This window comes from Dermacentor variabilis, chromosome 6 (genome assembly GCF_050947875.1).
Source record: "Dermacentor variabilis isolate Ectoservices chromosome 6, ASM5094787v1, whole genome shotgun sequence".
Lineage (NCBI taxonomy): Eukaryota > Metazoa > Arthropoda > Arachnida > Ixodida > Ixodidae > Dermacentor > Dermacentor variabilis.
In genome coordinates this window covers 191,187,387-191,207,572 of record NC_134573.1, presented here as the reverse complement: position 1 = coordinate 191,207,572, position 20,186 = coordinate 191,187,387, and the positions used below count along the sequence as shown (strand labels likewise).

The following is a 20,186-nucleotide window of genomic DNA, read 5'->3' as shown; positions in this document are numbered from 1 at the left end:
CTGTGGCAGAGTGGCTGTACTCAAACAGTGACTGAAAGGAAAATGGCATAGAATCAATCTTTCAGGGTTCGGTGGATTGTGTAAGTATAGTTATGTGACATCAAGAAGGGTTAAAATGTACTTTACCACTTGCAGTTGACACACTGTATATATCCAGAAAGCCACGTTCATTCTCTTCAGCCGGAAATCCTTATGGGATTTCCTGGTTCCTGCAAGTGCGGTGCTGTTGACCTTGGTAGTATGGTCATTGCTCTGAACTGCATGCAGTTTCCAGTAGGTGACAGAAGCTGAAAATTGTCTCATGGCATTGTCAGTGTCTGCAGCACTGCTCCACCTCTGTTCTCAGCAGCACCTGGATTCACACCTAGACCCGCTGTGGGGGACAACAGTGTGGATTATGCTTGCCCGCATTCCTGCTATGCAGCGTATGGGCCTTGCCGTTAAGCCACTCATACATACTACATATGAGGACAGCTTTGCCTTGGTACACACATGTTACATGAGACTAAAGATACTGTTTTGTTTGATATCCACTGGGCCAACTTTAGAAAGGTCTGTCGCTCTTAAATGTTAAAATCTGCTGACTGTTGAGAGCAGATTGCTAACTTAGGCCATTAATTTAATTATAGAAATTACCAAAAAGCTAGTTCTTTTTTTTGGGGGGGGGGGAATGAAGCATCAGGTGCACTTTTATGCAATCCAGCAGCATAACTTCATTTTATAAACTGCATCTATTGAGGCACCTAGAGTGAACAGAAATGATACATTATACACCACTCTTAAATCTACCACTAATTTTTGTGTAGCATATTTGCAGAAGTTGCATAAATGTAGCAATTTTGTGTATGGTGTAAGCTTAAGTGCATCATATTTGTCCACTTAGCATATACACTTTGCAGATTTATAGCATCTGTTTTTTGTGAAGGCCTATGTGCTAGTAAGCTTAGTGCTTCAATTCTTCAAATAAATTTTACTTATCTTCAGTCATTGTAGAAAAGTTGAGGCCCTAAATCAAAATTCTGTTTCCAACAGTCAGTGAAGTTTAGATTTCTCTGTTAAAGGGACACTAAAGGCAGATATTAAATCAAGCTAAAGTGATAGCTTAGTGCTTGAGAATCTCCAAGGCATCAATATTATTGTGAACAAGGCCTTCGTAATCGAGAAATTGAGGTAAAGGCAGGACATGGTTAGAGACTGCCCTGGGACATTCAAGTACTTGCCCAATGATGAAAGCACTCCTCAGTTAAATTCTGTCACTGATACTCAACCATTCGTTGCAAAAAACATCCTTGTTTTTTGCAACTACTACTTGTCCAGGTAACTTCATTGTTTAGAAAAAAAGAACTCATTGAAATTACCCTTGACAATAACGCGCGCAGTTGAAAAGTTTCATTTTTACTTGAATCCGCGCCACCCACACTTTCGCGTTTCACTAGTTTCGTTATTGCGCAGTGCTGTGCTGGTTTTGCTGGCTTGTGAAACTTGCACAAACTGCAAGTAGTGGAGAATTAAACTTCCATGTGATGTTGCACGATGCCCAAACAGTCTATGCCACTTGACCAAAAAGCAGCTGCAGCGGCGAATCCACTACACTGTTTTGGCTCGATATCGCCATCTGTTGGGTGGGGTTTTACTCACCGAGGCAGCAAAGGGTGGTGATGGCGTATGCAACGTCAACACTCCCCCGGTTAGGTGGCAGGAGATTTGAATTTAGAAAACGGCATTCGGACCCTTCACATGAAATTTTCTCGTAAACTAAGTATTTTCTTGGCATGAAACAAGCGTTGCAAGGTTTCTGGAATGGTATTTAAATAGTGCACATCGATTTAGTATTTACCTTTAGCATCCCTTTAAATGCAACAAATTTCATTCAGATGGGCCCGGCGGTAGCTTGAGAGTAGCAAATCAAAGTTGGCCTCCAAGTTACTGCTTCATCGTAGAAGCTATGGCTCACAAACTGCATACCTTGTTCTGGCTTCTGTAACTGTGTCCCATGAAGCAAAGTCCATTTTGTGCAGGTGCAGCAAGGACACAGACTTTTCGCTGCAGCTGGTCTGGCTTCTGTCGGCCTTCTGCTCAGACCCCAATGCACCTCCTCGGAAACGCTCGCAGGGGCACCAGCTCAAGCAGCTCATACTTTCTGAAGATTTCCGGTGAGGCCACACTGCTTGCATCTGACTTGCCTACCTCTAAGGCAAGCTTCTCCACACAGTGACATACAATGGCAGCCGTGAAATTGGGTGGGAGCCTGCCTCCAGATTAGTAACTGTCTTGGTGAATGTAACTTCTCTTGTACAGTCGACTTCCTTTAATTTGACCCTGAAGGGACCAATGAAACTGATCAAATTATTCGGTAGGTTGAATTAAACAACACTCAGAAAAACACGTCAAAATATATTACTGGTTCATTTGGCAGTACACGTACAAATGCACTCCCAGTACACCCACAAATCAAATGCGCTCCCAGTTTGTATTTGTCCAAAGTAAAAACTAACGTTGAAATGAGATTAAGCTTCTTAATAAAGTAGAAATCCTACACGCACCTGATTTTTACCACACAAAAAAATTGACAGGGGCCTAGTACATGTTGCGCAATAGCAGCCAGTTTTCTAAATTTAGCTTCGCCGCAATACACTCGTGTTATGCGGTAAAGCAGACGAACTTAGCCACGGCGACTGTTTTTGTATTCGTTGCACCTGACAATTTTTGGCCCAATTTTCTTGGAAACAGAGATGCATGTTACAATATGGCAAATATCATAATCAGACGTTGTGAGGTACAGTTATTGCTTGAAAGTCTTCCTAGGGTGAGCCTAAAATAGGCGTTTTTGAGGGGAGGTGACACGTGTTCAATGCATTAACTATCCCTTAAGCTACACTGAGACACCTATGCTGCTCTGAGACAGACGTTGCCACCAAAGGAGTCGCTTTTCGGGTCAGGCATATGCGTGCTGCTTTATCAAATCCAAATTATCAGGCGAATGCCAATTTCAGGATCGCAATAACGAACGCCTGGGCCTTTCAAAATGCATGGGTCAGAGTTGGCCCATGCATTGGGCCAACTAGAAAGAAATACATGGTTGTCAGCCGGGACCTTCGGTCGAGATTGAAATAACTGAAAAATTGAATTACATGAAGTCTACTGTGTATACTGAGGAAGTTTAGCCTCGGAAGAGATTATGTGCAGGTTGTAAAAAAGAAAGGTCAAACTTTACGTTTGAAACATTGTGCAATATGTTCATATTAAAGGGCTGTGATGTGCTGTACTGCACTTTTTTAAAACCATACCAGCTATGTCTTAAAGACTGCATGATTGAACTGTAGGCATTACATTGTATATCAGTAAAATAGACAAAACTGCCTGTCAGGCTTTCTTACTTAGCAAAACAACATATTAGTATGTGCCACAGTTTCTGTTGAAAATGCTTAGGTTACACCTCTGAATATCCCGAAAGAAAGCTAATCACTTTTGAAATGTGTTTTATACAGCTTAAGGCACTCCTCATTAGTCTTATGCTGGTCAATTGATCGCTACACAGTAAAGTGTATGCAAAAAAATTGAGGGGAAATGGGCTCTAAGGTAGTGGCTGGCCAGTGTGTGGTAGCTGGCCAGTGTATGGTCAATTCAAGGATCTTTTTTAGGGATGTGCGAACACCGAATAGTAGATTTCAAATCAAATATCTAGTCGAATCAAGAAAAAGAAAAGCTGAATATCAAATCAAACATTGAATATCAGAAAATTTTTCACAAAAATTAATGCTTACAAATTTTGGACAAGAAAGTACAGTGCTGCACATGCCTGTGAGTCTCCTAGCATTGTGTAACAAGAATGTACGCATGCTGTCTGTGACATGGGTAAATAGAAGTCAAGACATACAGTACGGTCTTACTCTTATTCAAGGGTATGCCAGCGCTTATTACAGCTCAGTTCTAGTACACTCAAATGTCGCTAATTCAAACTTCCGGTTTATTCGAACTGACGCTGTGGTCCCATCAAAATTGTATGTATTCCAGTGGGTGACAATGCCTGGTAAATAGAATACGCAAGCATTTGCAATGGTTAATTTGAACATACCGCACTTCAACAACATTCTCAGAAGCGTGTGAAATCACGTGGCGGAACCTCCGACCAGCATTGCTCTTACCCCGCCAAAGAGGAAAAGCTTAGGAGACCTCCCTCAACGCCACACTCAATAAAAAAACAAAAGAAATGTAGCAGAAATTTCACCCTCTCTCAAATGAAAAGATTGCCGCTTCTGTGTCACGCCGTAATGCTCCAGTCGCACTAGTGGCAAAATGCGCTCCGCGGGAGGGATCGGTCCTGGGCCAAATTTTCACTGCTTGCTGCGGCAGCAAGCGAGCCGCGAGTGGAGGAGACCAGTAAGAGTGGCCACAACAGTGTCATACATGCGAGGAACTGGTGTCAGGCGGACCCGCCCAACCACACTATTCATACTCGCGTCTGGTTCAGTCGGGCCGCTTGTTTTGCACTATCGTTTGCTTACGTCAGCTCTCGCTCATGCATTTTGGTTGGCTTGATTTGCTCTGGTTCATGCTTATTTTTATTTACAACGGCAAGTCTAAACCGAGACTTCCTGATGAAAAGGTTGTTGGGGACAGCGCGCCATATCCGATTCTGTACAACAAGACAGACCCTGAATACAAGGACACGGAGGCGACATTCAGTACCTCATTCTCCATGTCTTTTGAACACGATGACGCCACATCAGAAGGGAGCACACAAACATGATTATGATCAGTGGAAATAACTTTGTCATCTTGATAAGGCATTACTCGTGTCAAGAATGCAGGACAAAGAACGTAAGCACAGTGCTGATCTGTCAGCATACAAAGGGAAAAGCATGCAGACACGCAGAGGGAAGTAGTGGCAGAGGCCCAGTACTGCCTCGGCAACTCCGCTACTTCGGTGGCGTTCTTAGGCGGCAGAAGTGATTAGCACCATCCATCGAGCTGGCAGGAAAGCAAATCCGCTTCCCTCTCGCCGTTCCTCACAACTGTGCTCTCCTCGCCCTCCCTCTCATCTCCCTTGTAACTCCCTCACCGGTCTCCGCGCCAGTGCCACCGGGCCGCCGGCGACTTGCTCTTTGAAGTTTCATTTTCTGCCGTTATCGGGGGGGGAAGCAAGCTTTGGCCAGCATGGGCAGTTTCATGGTCCTCACTGGCTGTGTGCTTGCACGCCGCTATATTTCATGACTCACACTGTTCATGCATTGTGCTATGGTGTACGGATACTTCAAGAACAAGTCCTTCTTTTAATTCGAGCAAATTTCCAAGCCCTTTCGAGTTCGAATTATCGAGATTTGACTTTATATGAACGTCTGGAAGAATTTTTTTTTTTTTATCGATAGAATTTTTGTTGAACAGAATCAAGTGGACTTTTTTCCCTTGGAAACTAATGAATTAGTGATGCCCTGTTGTACGGAATACCGATGAGCTTCTCAGTTTAATAGGGGACCTGTGTTTTGCAGCAATTTTTTATTTGTTGCATAGAAAGCCTTGCTTTCCAGCTTTTTTTTCTCCAAAATGCGGAAGGGCTATCCCAACTTTATGGCAGGTGGGTTATCCTAAGGCCAGTCTGCACAGCAGAGAAAAGGACCGTGCATTACTTGACTCACGTTGCCGGAGCCAACAGAAAAGGGCAGGCACTGTCTGCTCTGTTTTATTGTCAGGTTCGACGCAATTTCCCACCTGTCAAAGATTCGACAATCTTCAGGGTCACGGCAAATTCGCGCGACACCCCCAACCCCTCCCCCCCTTTCTCTTCCCTTCCTCCGTTCATGTGCCGTTCACACAAATGCATACAACTGGATCATGACATTTTCGTACCCGCTGTGTAAATCCAAAGCTTATCGAGACGGATTGCTGAAAGCTACAAGACACCGATGTACGGCCACCATACAGTGTCACAGAGAGGGCGGCAGTGAACAACTTTGTTGCCGTGCTGTGCACTTACTTTCGTTGGGGAAGCTGTTGGTCGGCTTTCCAAGTATCGGGCAGCTGCTGTGAACAGATATGTGTCAATTCGGCACCAAACCATAACTTTAGCCACCAACGCCCATTGAAGCAGTGCCATTAGGATAATGGCCTAGGCACAGTTGCCATGACGAAAATTCACCGCTGGCCGATGAGGTAACGGGTCGCAAACCATCGCAGAATGCTTGCTGCTAATATCTTTATAGGGGTGGCTCATCATGGTGATCGATCCTGAGGTTTCACGTGTGGGTTAGATTGACGGCTGTTGAAGTGGCGTGAAGTTTGTCACTGCTTATTCAACACGATTGGTGCCTAATCTACCCAATCTTTGCACTTTATAAATTACACGCTGGTTATGTTTCCGTTCCTTCTGTCCGTGTCGCATTCTCATTTCGATCAGTCCTGTTGACCCTGACAAACCTTGTGCAGGCCAATGCAGTGCTGTTCTGCAAATTGTGGCGTTTGAGTGCTGTGTGTCTGACCCCCGCACTGGGCCGACGTCGGGGAACACTCACAGTTACAAAGTCCGCTACCATGTCAGCCGGGGTGGCGCGTCCGTGGTTGTGCTCAGCGGTCTTTTTGTGGTGAAAACAAAGTGAAATGCTTGCTTTAGGCAGCATTGAGAACTAAGGGCTCTAGGGTGCATGCGACACTGGGCGGCTCTCTGCACCGGATATATCAAATATTCGAGAAATCGAATACTAGTAGATATTCGATTCGATTCGGTGATGTTTGATATTCACACCCCCTCGCCTTTCTTTTTTCCTGTATCGGGTAAGTTTTTAAAATCCATTAAGGTTTTGGCTTGTTGGTGAAGCGCATCTAATGCTGATTAGCGCAAACACTCACTGCTTTGTATGTCTGTCTCAGGTGTTTGCGCTGTTCAGTTTCTGAAATGGTTCAGTGCTTCCCGGACTTGCAGCTTAGGAAACAGGCAATTTTGTTCCTCTACCTGAAAAGATTTCGGAGCCGAGACACTGTGGCCACATTTGTTGGTACAATTATGTTAATTTCAAAATTTTTGACTGTGTTCTTTGGATGTCTGCTTTCATTATGCTGACACAGCAAGGGTATTGTAAGTAAATAGTCTGCTGGTAGAATTAACTTGTTCTTGAAGTGAATGGGAATTTTCAAGGAAAGGCTGTCACTGTGTGACAGACATAGTAAAATGGAAGTTGTTGAGAAAGGCCTTCAACCGAGAGGACATAAGTGATGAATGAAAGGGAAAAACTGTAGTTCATCCAAAAGTAGCATTCTGAGGTACCTGCGTGGGGTTCATTTTGTTGTCTGGCTCTTGGGGGGATGACAATTTTTCCCTTTAATGATACTTGCTGTATAGTTATTGTTTTGAGCCCCATGTAGATCATACTCTGCATCAGCATATTACGAGTGCTTGTTTTGTGTAAAATGCATTTGGGTTGTTGTGAACCTCTGGAATAGTCTTTTACTTTTCCATTCAAGGCCACGTGTTACCGTCCAGCAAACGTCTTCGCTCTTGGTGGTGTCTTCAAAAAAGACCCATCAGCGTTCCCTGTCAGATGCCACTGGTGAGCCCCTTGACCTTTATTACAGCTTTTAATATATGTAATAGAAATGAAATTAGTGCTGGGACTTGCTTTGTGCTCAAAACTTATTTTTCATTCTTTAACTGACAGTAGTGACAGCCGCTACGCCATGCATGAGACAACGCATTGGGGGATTTTGGAGAATACATTTAAGTGAGTAAAGATGGGAACTGAGTGAGTTGGTGATGAAAACAGCATTCAGTGCAGTTCAGAATGAACGTTTGTTCAAGACAAAGTGGCCGAAAATTTAATATACTTTTGCCACTACACATAATTTGTCGATATCGGTAATATGATCTGTGTTATAGTCACTAAAGGATAGATTAATGAAAAATTTAGAGGGCATCTTGTAATCACAACGTTTAAACCAGCCAGCATGCTAAGCTTACCCATATGCTAGAAATCACCTAACCGCTTTATTGTGATCAAAACTGTTATACACAAAAATATTTTACCTGTGTGCATACATGAAAGCAGAATTTGTGGTAGTTAATTGTACTGTATGAAAGGCTAAACAAAAGTTGAGATGCTGGTTGACTTGCATTGTTTTCCAAACACTGAAGGAGTGTGGCAGTAAAGGCAATGATAAATTTTTTGGACATACCTGGTAATTCGGATGCCACGCACGGCACCTTTACTTACCTCATAGAGCCAATGTATAAGAATGTCTGAAATTTCGATTATGAAATCCTTTGCTATCCGATTTTCCGGTCTTCTCTCTGTGACCGCGGGTCTGAATTGGCATTAATTGAAACCACCACCACTGCTATTTTCATTATCTCCCAGGCTTGATACAGCGTTCGCATGCCAATCCACTGGCCGCCGTAACCACTGCAGCAATGCTAGGCCTAGTTGCTAAAGTTCTTTGCCAAGATTCCTGCTGTTCAGTGCCATGTGTTTCATTGAAAATATTTGCCACCTTCAGCAATGATACCAACTTAGCCTTTGTCAATCTTATTTGATGGTTTCAAAGTGGGGAAAGCGCATAATGTGTAAAGTTGCACAATTCAAGTTTCCGAAAGTCAACTTCACCACAATACAGTGTTATTACGTGGTCAAGCATATACACTGTACCGTGGTGATGCATATTAAATGTGGAATGAGGCCAGTGTCACGAGAAATAGTCTGTATTCCTTAGTTTACGCACACATGCACTGGTGTAAGATGTGTACCTAGTGAAAGTTTCATTGCCACAAAGTCCTGTCCCATGTCTGCTGCATCTGCTTTAAAAGAAACAGCGCAGCCCACCAACATTATTGTAAAATTTAGATCTCTGTGTTTCCTCGCCAGCCTGTTTGTGAAATTATGCAAAGGAGTTTGCTCAATGTCGAACCAAATCAGTGCATAGCATAAAGCCAGACTTGGACCCCGCCTACTGTCAGATAGAGCCACAGCTTTTTCAAACAAACTGTACCAGTCATGTAGAATTTTTTTTAGCCTTCTTGGCACAACACACTAAGGCCAGCAAATGTCTGGAAGTTGAGTATTGTTGGCTGTTAACAGGGCTTCTCCATAATGTGTGTGTGTGTTAGTGTGCCAGGCATGGCGAAAATGCACAGATGTGTAGTAGTACAGGTGATTCCCGTCAACCCTCTGGTTTTGCGTATTTTTCTTATGAACAGATTTAATTGCCCCATTTAGATAATTAGATTCAGTGCCATTCCACTCTGTGAAGGTGGAGACTTGCGAAGCTGTTTAGCACACGACGTAGAGGTGACCCAGAATATTGAACAAAGGTACAAACATATTTATTGTCCTAATCTGTGGTCATTGTGGCAATATAGGTATGCACATACATTCATGTATCACCTCTTTTATTAAATGTGTCTGTCACATAAGACAATGATTGGCTCATACCACCGTAAACACGGCCTCCCCATTACGACAACAGAAGAGAAGTGAAATTCTACGATGGAAGGATGAGCAGCAGTGGAGCCAGCTGTGGAAGATGACGCTCGAGCCATTGCTGATGATGGTACCGTATTTACTCGCATAATGATCGCACATTTTTGTCAGAAAAATTGACGCAAATTCAGGGTTGTGATCATTACGCTGGTTAAATTTCCCATGAAAAGAAAAAGATTTCATCCTGCGTTTGCTGCGGGACACCAAAACAAAAATGGCGGCCGGCGGAGCAAGCCGAACGCGCCAAACGCGATTTTTTTTTCTTCTCGCGAGTACATTACGTGCATTAAAACAGTTTCTTACGTATCAGTAATGAATAATATTGTTAATATCGGCAAGTATGCGGCAATAACAGAGCCATGTTCACTTTGAGGGGACAAAAACGGAGATGGGCACGCTTAGCTGCCAGTGACATAGAAACACGTGGCCGGCATGCTGCGGAAACTGCGGCATCTATCTTCACTACTATCCTAATACGGCATGTTTCCGCTAAGGGTGGGTGAATATCTTAGCTGTGTTACAAGCGTCGGCGTAGAATAGGGTACACCTCTAACGTATCAATGTAAACGTGGCTACTATCGTTGCCGCTCGCGATTTGTTGCGTTCCCACGAGTGCAGACGAGAAAAATCGAAAGGCGCCTTTATATTGTTGTTGACCAAAACCATTATGAAGCCTACAAATAATAAAGGCAAGTTTGGTTGTACCTCTTTTTCTCATGGAAATGCGGAAAGTGATGAAAGTAATAAAATGGGGCATCTACTTAAGAATGTTTGGCGCGTGCAGACCGCTTGGTTTGTCTTGAAGAGTCATTCGCGTAGCATTTGACAGATGGTAAGCGCAATCATTATTAGCTAGACTTGGCACACGACATATCGCTGCGGCAAGTTTGGGGTGCGATTGCACGGGAAATTAAGAAAAATCAAATTTTGACGACAAAATTGAGGGGTGCATCATTATGCAGGTGCGATCATTATGCGAGCAAATACGGTAGTTTTTTGCATGATGGAGCCAGCTGTGGAAGAAGATGCCGACGAACATGCGAGCATTGTTTGTGAAGCCCTCTGCATCTTCCTGCGTGAGACAAAACAAATCGCATGTTGAAATTCTTCTAAATACTTATAATGTTCATAAAATATCTAGTTAAATTTTTGATTATTCATACCTGTAACATTAGACACTTTATATCTCATTTGCAAGATACTTATTTCATTTCACCCTAAATTATAAAAAAATGCCAATAGTTCACCGCCTGATTCATGGCCAATCCCCCAGAGAGTGGGAATTTTTCTTCAACCCTGAGGCTTTTCTTTCGAGGAACCCGTGTGGGTTTCCTTTGTAGCAATTGCTACGAACGGGTGGATGTCTGATTTTCTCTTTATTCATTACTTAACCTTGGGCATTAGATCCCGCGCAGTTGCACCATTTCACTAGGGAACAAGAACAACAAGTGGCACTAGTGCCAAGAATTTAACTCCTTTTTGAAAAAGTACAAAACATTTTTTTTAAAGCATCTGCTCTTACCCTTGTGCCTGGGACCCCTTTGGATCCCATGTGTGACAAGGGTAGTTCGAAGGCACAATACAGCTCCCCCAGCCCACAGGGGTATGTGCCATTGAGGTGTGACCCTTTCTGCACTATCACGAGGATCGACCCGCATGATTTGTTTTTGTAAACATTTCGGACACATTCTTTTTCCAGATCTTAGCCATAGACAGCTTCGCTGTAAGAACTTAGCATATTTTTGGCACTATTTCAAAACCTTGCAGTTAATGTGGGTCGAAAGAAGTGTTTCAAATAAAGCATTGGAAGCATTTTTGGACTTCTGAACTAAGTTGAACCATGGCCTCCAAGATTGGCACTCGCCGGCTAGTTTTACTCCGGTCGTCGCCATTTGCCACACTCCTCAGCAAAAGAAGTGTCATGTGCCGCAGGCACCCGGCTACCCCAAAAGGGCACTGTTAGCCTAGGTGTAGGTACTAGCGGAGGCCACAGTAGAAGGCAGACCACGCGAGATCTCGGCATGCGCATTGGCTCTTTTCTCACGTTTTGCAGAGCGTTTTTGCAGCCAAGGGAAAGGAGCAGTGCCTAGATCTTCCAAATGCCTTTATTTTGGCCTAATTTACGAAGGAAGGCACAGCAACGGCCCAATTTTCTGAAATTAAATCGTTTTAATGACATGCCGTTTTGATTGTGTTAGCATGATGTTATTATATTCGTGTCTGCTTCTTCGCAGCATAACATATCCTGATGTGAGAAGTAATAGGGGTGTTCTGGCATTCTGCTTTCTTCAAGAGACATATGGATGGAAATTGAGTTGATTGTGGTCGCTGATGCATTCTGTTATCCTCATCCCCTGAAACATAGCCTTATATTTAATCGCACAGATATTTGATGAGATACAGACTAACCCAAGCACGGTTACTTTCTGTGTTATAAGAAGCCCGTCTGGATGTTAAAGCCATTGGGGGTCGTCAGCTGTCATCCCCATAGGTCGCTGTGCAGTGAAAGCTGGTAGCTCTGACAGATCTTTAGGTATTCAGACTTTGACACCTGCTTGTGGCTTATGTTCTTATATTTAATATTTGCGTTATTATCTATGTCTACGCAAGTCATTCGTGTCTTTTGAGTCCTGCACGTGTTTCCGGAAGCTTAGCAAAACCAAATAGTGTCTACTGTCAGGCTAGTTGGTGCAGGTACAAGCCCACTCGTTACAATCCCAATTGCCATTGGAAAAACTGTCATAGGGAAACTGGTCACACCAGCCAGCTGGTTCGATGCCATCTTGAAATAGGAATTCCGGAGAGGGTACCCTATTCTCATTTGGATTTATTGTCACTGCGACCTTGCGAACTAAAGCACTGAGCTCAAAGAGGAATGGAGGGTTGGTATGGCATAGGTCGGCAAACTAACTCATGAGTCCACTCATTCAGAATAACTCAAACGTACACTGACTTGCGAGTGTGAGGCTGGACGAGTTGAATTTTGGCAAGTCTGAGCCCGAGCGAAAAATAAATGTTGAGTGAGTTCTGATTATTTTTTTACTCCAGTCAGTGTCCTATTTTTCGGACTCCCTAGGGGCCATGAAAACGTAACTCTAAAGGCCTGCCAGTACACTTATGCGTATCGGCGCTGGTACTGTGATAGGAGACGGCGGGTGCACGCATGTGTAATTAACAAAAACAGTATCCCTTGCCCCTTCCTACTTTTGGTACGCTTCACTGCAATACATTGCGTATGCTTCACCGCGTAACACAGCTGTATTAAGGCGAAGCTGGCTTTCGCGAACTGCCATTATGTAACGTGTCGTGCTTTCTGAGCTTCGAAGCCATTGGCGAGCATTACAAAGGCAACTTCGGCACCATTGCTAACAGCAGATCATTGTTACAGTTAAAAACACGGCACCAAAAAGCAAGAAACTTGGTAGCAAACGTCGAAGTAGCTAGGCCTAGCATTGCCGCAGTTGGTGGCTACACCTGCCAGCAAATCTGCATGCGAGAGTGCCGGTTCGAGGCGGCGAAATAATCAAACTGACAGTGGTGGTGGCTTCGATTAATGCCGTTTCGGGCCTGCATTCATGGCTAAAAAGTCCGGAAAATCGGATGGCCGAAGGCTATTTGCGTCTGAAAGTTCAGATGTTCTTATACATTGACTCCATGGGGTACGCGATGGTGTGGCGAAGGCGTCCGAATTATCGGGCATGTTCGAAAGAGTGGGCATCTGGAAAATTGGTCGTTGATTTTACATGGTGAATTTTGGAAAAAGCAATCACTAAAATCGTTGCAGCCACGGAAACGTCAAAAGCTTATCCAAGCGGCATGCGCCATACTTCAAACAACTATATCAAGGAAAAGAAAGGACCTATCGCAAAGCTGTACACCTTGAGTCATCATTTCCAAATCGGTAAAAGCTCATGTAGCAGTGCAAAGGTATTCTTTTCTCGCCTCATATAAGCTGCTGCAACAGTACCAGAACTCCCAAAAGCCTTCCCAGCGCATGAATAGCCATCGGTCACGAGTGCCGCGGAGGAGGAGCCGGCCACACCCACCTCTGAAATTACGTTCTCCCCATGCGATCGGGACGGCCGATGGAAAACCAGCCAGCGCATGCTAATCTCAGAGGCCATGGTTCAACTAAAGCAAATTTTGAATTAATGAAAGTACACTGTATGGTACTAATATTCATGCTACTAAAGTGCATTCTGCTTTCTTCTAGGAAACACCAAACAAATTAAGCACAGAAACTTAAGCACAGACCATGGAATTAAGTTAGCAATACAATATATAACATTGCGGAAGGCCCCATATTGCCACAGCAGTGCCAGAAACAGCTCTGAGCGCTGTTCTGTCGTTAATTTTTTTAGGGATGGGTGAGCAGTAAATTTAATTTCAAATTGAGTTTGAAGTGAATAGTAATTTGGTTGAACACTCTTGAATTGTATAGTTCATATACATTGTATACCATATAGCTTGGTAAAGAAAAATGCAGGAGCATTTTGTGTAATTATGCTAATACAAATATGCAAATACCAATTTCTTGCCTTGGAAGTAAATAATTGTGGTCTTTGCATAAGACCTTGAGGCAAGAGCCAGAAGGAGAAAGAAAAGGGGAGGGGGACCACTTCAGTTGCGTAGATGACAAGTTCATTTTCAGTGCTGCTATGCAGTTATTTTCATGCAAAAACGTAACTTACAAGTTTTTTTTACGACGCATGCAGTACGGCTAGCAGTATAGAAAGTTAATTTACAGATTTTGCTCAATGTTGTGGTTCAATATCAGTAGAACCTCGTTGATACGTTTTTGAATAGACTGTGAAAAAAATTAAATATGTAACAGTGCGGAAGGCCCCATATTGCTACAGCAGTGTCAGAAACAGCTCTGAGCGCTGTTCTGTCGTTAATTTTGGTTGATACTCAATACCTGTCTGGAAACCCTGTGAATGACTGTGGCACTGTTATGTAATTGGGTGTCAGAAAATAAAAGGGATCATTCGTGGGGTATGACTGGCTGGCTCTCTTCTTCGTTGGCCCGTAGACTGCGATACCTCAAGCACATGTATAGTTACAGACGCATACTATAATCTCCGACAGTGGCCCCTTTTCACTTTTTTCCTCACTGCATAACATGGCTGTATTGCAGCAAAGCCAACTTTAGAAAGCTAGCAAAATCTACAATGCTTTGTGACACCCTTATAGGACTGACAATGGTGTACTTCCAGCACTTGGTACTTGTGAATTTTCCTCTGCACCGTAAGATGCGGGAACATTACAGAATGGCACTCAAATCAAATGGGAACATAATACATGTCTTAGGTCGGTACTGAAAAAATGCGATGTAGCATCTGGAAAAATGCAACAGGAAGAAACATATAGTATTGTACTGTACTTGAATTTTGTGATGTCATTGTCTGTGGGGGTGTTTCACATTTGCCCTTTGCATGGCTTGACGTGTGTCGCTTGTCACTGCAATTCCATGAATTAAACAGGTTGCATGCGATTTTGACTGCAACAACTGCGCAGTACCAGCAGTTCATTGTGTTTTGTACTTACTCGCAAGCTTATACCTGTGTCGCACGGCGTTTGGAAGGCCTTCCAACCGATAGTCAGTTGACTCAAAGGTCAAGTTTGAGCTGCCACACGGGCCGTTTCGAAGGCCGCCGAGTCAATAGTCTATCGAGTCAACGGAGCACCTTACAACTCTATCGAAATCTCGATGGCCTTTGAGCAACGGAAACGGAAACAGTGCGTACATGCCCTCTCGTTCAGTGTGCTCGTACTCACGATTAGAAAAATACAAATCAAACCAAAATCCTCTAAAAATACTATATATGAGTGTTATTAATTATTCAATAAAGTATTTTTGCCACTTGACACGTGCGAACACACACCAAAACAGCAGTCACATCGAGCGGCGCAAACGTTGCCGCAGTTTCGCTACTCAACAACTTAAAAACTAAACATATATGTATGGCGATGTATAAACAAAATCTTTTATTGTATAAACAAACATAAAAATTATAGGGCTTTTAAGAGGTTTTAATGTTGTTTAACATTTTGTGACATGAAAACGAAAATAAAGATCTGCAGTGCCACACAATTTTGCGAGAAACGCCTGAACCGCTTAACGGTCTTTCAAAAGTGCCGTGTAGCAGCGTGACAACTCCTTTGAGTCGATAGAGTTGTGGCGTTTCGAAGGCCGTCGACTGGAAGGCCTTCCAAATGTGCCCGTGTGACACAGGTATTAATCTGTTCCACCCAGTAAGTGCACAAACTTAATGCAGACTGTATTTTGTGTAGCCAATGCACACCGTGGCCTTCTACAGCTCTCGGTCTATCCCGTGCATGTAACCTTAACGGCAAATTTCACACGATGGTCCCAGCTATTTTTCGACATGCCAACACAGCTTTGGCTGTTAGGCTTGGCAGTCGCCATCTGCTTTGCTAGGTGGCGACTGAAGTTGTGGTTTGCTCAACGAGAAACATCGCCTAGGAAAGAAAGAATACTGGGGACAGCCATGAACAGCACAATTATTTAGATTTTCCTACACCATGCGCACCAATGATATCGGAATGATCAAGATGCCATACAATATCCGAAACTTTGACAATTGAAAAGTCGGTCAGCGGCATGGTGGCCCAGTGGTGGCTTCGTTATTGGCTTGTCCTGGCTATGAGCTGTGTCAATGTAACTTGCCCACCTGGAACTGTAACTTGATTGTATGTCTTCAAATTGATATTCATTGGTTCCAAATAATTAAAAAATTATGAGTACTGAAATTTGATACAAAGTTCATAATACTAAATAGCATAACATTTGATTGAATATCCAAAATATTGAATATTCACCCAACCCTAGTTTTTTCACATATTTTTGTAATGCCATGGTTGCATGAATATAGTGAGAGATTTCTTGCTCTTTGTAACCGGGAAGTATGGTGCTGACGCAGTGCAAGGTCCTATCCCATCTGCTAGGTTTGACCACATGAGCACTAAAAGACAGGCAGCATCATATGATATGTAGAGCTCTCTATATAGCTAATGTGCCAAGGATTGCAGCGTGCTCCAACATAGGCTACATGTTGAGGTTCCACTTCTAAGGATCTAAGTGGTGGAATGAATAATTTACAAGTACAATGAAATCTTGATATAACAAACCTCATGGTACCATCAAAAATTGTTGTTTTGAAATATTGTTTTGTATTTTCCATATCTTTGTTAGCCTGAAAGAAGACATTGTTGCTATAAAGTTTGTAATATGATGAGATTTCACTGTGTTAATTATATCGATTCTTCACTGCAGTAGCTGTCGCCACCTCACCATTTTTTGTCACCATTTTTTAATTTTCCAGGACTTAAAAGGTCCACTTTACATTTGTAGTTGCATTGTATAGAGCAAGAACAGCAATTATTTATCGGTTGCTGCTTTTTTTTTTTTTTTAGCATGCTATTTTATGGCTACATTTTCTGAAACCAAGGCCTCTTTTTTGATGTCCCATGTTGCAGGTATGAGCGGTGGAGGGAGCCGGCACATCCCCGAGTCTAGTCGCAAGACAGCTCTACTGGGGGACCTGGGCTCGGGCCACGCCTTTGACAATGGCTGTGCCTGCTACGACAGTTGCGATGGCATTGTTGGGGATCTGCGTGGACGAGCCAAGGTGGAGTGCCATTGCCAGGTCAGTGGACAAGCCTACTTTGTGCGGCAGGTTGAATTGGCAATGGTGCGATGCCTTTTTGGTGTGCGCCATACAGCACAGACAGTGTGCGACCAGCATAAATTGTCACGCAAACAGGAAGAATGCTGACCAAAATAGCTGTTAATTTGTTCACATTCTTTGGGGGCTTCACAGACTTTCTGGGGGCTACCTATTTATGTATCTATCTGCGTTTGTATCTAACCATTTTCCCACCTACCTGGGTCACTGGGTATTTAGTGGTGGAAGAGGTAGTGCATCGTGCTGCTGTGCGGAGGTGACAAGGTCAAAACCAACCATTGGACCAACTTGGGTCACTGAGTATGTGACAATGTGTATATGCATGCTGCTATTCAATCAACCTCTTTTGTGCCGACATGGGTCATAGATACGGGACTGGGTAGGTACTGCTGCTTGAAGAAACCCTTTGATGCCAACATGGCGTGCTGGCCATGTCCCTCTGGGTCTGTGCTGGTCTCCACTGAACCATTTCGATGCCAACTTTGGTCACTGGGCATGTGCCAGTAGGTGTGTGGCACTCTTCAATGAATGTCTTTGATGCCATCTAGGGTAACTGGGTATGTGCCACTGGGAATGTGCTAGTCTAAAATGACGAAAAAAGGTCCTTTAAATTTCTTCGATGCTGAGTGGAATCGAACCGACGTCACAAGCGCTGCTGAAGGATAGCAACCCAATGCATGAGCAATGTGTGCCACAAATGTGCTGGGTATGTGCCGCTCTTCAATTAATGCCTTTCTGAATTATAGGGTTTTTTATGCCAAAACCTTTCACGCCTTTAACGCCTTTCACGCCACCACTTTAGCGAGCTACACTATAAGTGCACCGTGTAAGTGCCAGTGTCTGATAAGTGAGGGAACAATTCTCAGTCTACACTCGACATTCGCAGGCACCGGTGCACCAAGCTTGTTGTCTCAGAAACCATGTGCGGAATAGATGCCACTAGATGGTGTAGCATGCCCAGAAATTTTTTTTTTTTTTCATTTTCCTTTCTTTTATTTTTTTCCATGGCTGAGGCATGCATTTGACATGCCTGCCCGTTGCGAAGGGTGAAACCAAATTGCATCATCATCAAGAGTGAGAGAGGAGCCCGGTTGCCGCATGCCGCGTTTTTCTGTGTTCGCGTGCAGCGGCATGCTATGCACTTCGGAGGCCACACGCGGGCTTTGCAGTGGCGGTGCTAGATAGCAGAGTGTTCTTAGGGAAATGTGAACGAGCAACTCCGCTGCATCACATGCCCCCTACTTGACTCGTTGAAACGGTGGAGATATGTTGTGTCGCTATATTCATTCAATTACCGTATTTACACGATTGTAAGTCGACTCGAATGTAAGTCGACCCCCCCATATCGCTTGACCGGGAAAAAAAAAAAACCCGAGGGCGCATTCGATAACGAAAATTTATTAGTAGCTGACATGGTCACTGGACTACTCATCTTCACTAGTGCTGCCATCGTCATCGTTGCTGCGGTCCCACAGCGCGTCGTGGTCCAGCGAAATTTCAAATTTGGCAAACGACCGCACCAGGACATCTTTCAGAACAGCAGCCCACGCCAAATGCACCCAACCACACGCAGCCATCAGGGAGGCTCTTTTGACAGGTCCGGTTGGCGTAATTTTGCAGTCTTCTGCCGCCAGCCACTCGTATTCACAGCGGAGCAGAACCTTAAAATTAAGGCGAAGGTCCGGGCTTGTTTCATGACCACGTCACACTTCACTGGCAGGGACCGATCACGCATTTCAGCGACGCTGCCGCAAGCTTAGCCTACAGCTCCGGAAAGCGTCCAGACTTCGGCACGTGGGAAATTTCTCACTTGCCGCCACAGGGTGAAAATTTCGCTTCGCTGCAGTCGCCACTCTCGCACCACCTGTTTAGAAACATCGAAATTGCGGCCCGCAGCGCAGTGATTTGTTTCTTCGGCGTAAAGGATGGCAGCCCTCTTGAACGCTGCTGTGAACGAGTGCCGAAAGATTAGTGGGCCTGCAGCACTCATGACGACTGGGGAAGCATAGAAGTAGCACATAGCCGGCAGTCAAGTGGAGCGCGTCAAAAAGTTGGTCAAACCAATGCCAATGCCTTTAAGGCCTTTAAACAGAGAAAGAGAAACCCGCGAACGGTGTCTGCTCTTCCATGAACTACCGATACTCCCCGCAAGCGCCGCCGTTCTAAGGGTGCCGCCGCAAATGGGAACAGCGGCGCTTCCATCAACTATCGACACCCCCCATGAGTATTGCATGCACTGTAAGACTCTCAAAAATGTTGAAAAACCCTTCCGAAAAGCAAACAAACACGCGGGATAGCGAAAAGATACGGGTAGGACCATAGAGCAAACATAAAATTGTAACTACGTTGTAGCTCTCGTTGGTATCGCTTTTTTTTTGGCGGGGCCATGTTTTGGTTTCGATTGTAAGTCGACCCCCCAACTTCAGACTTTCAAATTTTAAAAAAGGGGTCGACTTACAATCGTGTAAATACGGTACAGTAAAACAGGGTGTCTACCAACCGGGAAAACTGGGAATTCTCAGGGATTTTGAATAGTCTGGATATACTCGGGGAGAACTCGGGGAATTTTTGCTTCTATCACGGAAAATTTGTTGTAATTTTATCAAAAAGTGAACGAAGGTCGCGATAATGCTAGCTGGCTGGAGTAAAACAGAGAGGAATCGTAACGAATCGTCGTTGACGCTGTGTCAACGGGTGGAGGACTTGCCATTTTACAGTCAACGACCGACTTCCGGATGTCCGACGGCTTCGCGGCATCACCACGTATACCACAGGGTCAATGTATAAGAACATCTGAAATTTTGGACGCAAGAACCTTTCGCTGTCCGATTGTCCGGACTTTTTGCCGTGACCGCAGGTCCGAAAAGCAATTAGTCAAAGCCACCACCTTCGATTTTTAATATCTCGCCGCCTCGAACCGGCACTCTCATGCAGATCTGCTGGCAGCCGTAGCCATCACCGCAGAAATGCCAGGCGTAGCTGCTTCGGCGTTCGCTATTAAGTTTCTTACCAT

General features: G+C 44.1%; 1 protein-coding gene across 6 annotated transcripts in view; it reads left to right on the top strand.

The window, feature by feature from the left end:
- Nucleotides 1–20,186, top strand: part of fwd (phosphatidylinositol 4-kinase beta fwd) — a 161,138-nt gene that overhangs the window by 36,561 nt on the left and 104,391 nt on the right. For all 6 annotated transcript variants that reach the window (XM_075697209.1, XM_075697204.1, XM_075697206.1 and 3 more), the window contains 3 exons: nt 2,019–2,153; nt 7,456–7,541; nt 16,965–17,134. In XM_075697209.1, coding sequence (XP_075553324.1) covers nt 2,019–2,153; nt 7,456–7,541; nt 16,965–17,134 — 391 coding nt within the window. The remainder of the gene's footprint in view (nt 1–2,018; nt 2,154–7,455; nt 7,542–16,964; nt 17,135–20,186) is intronic.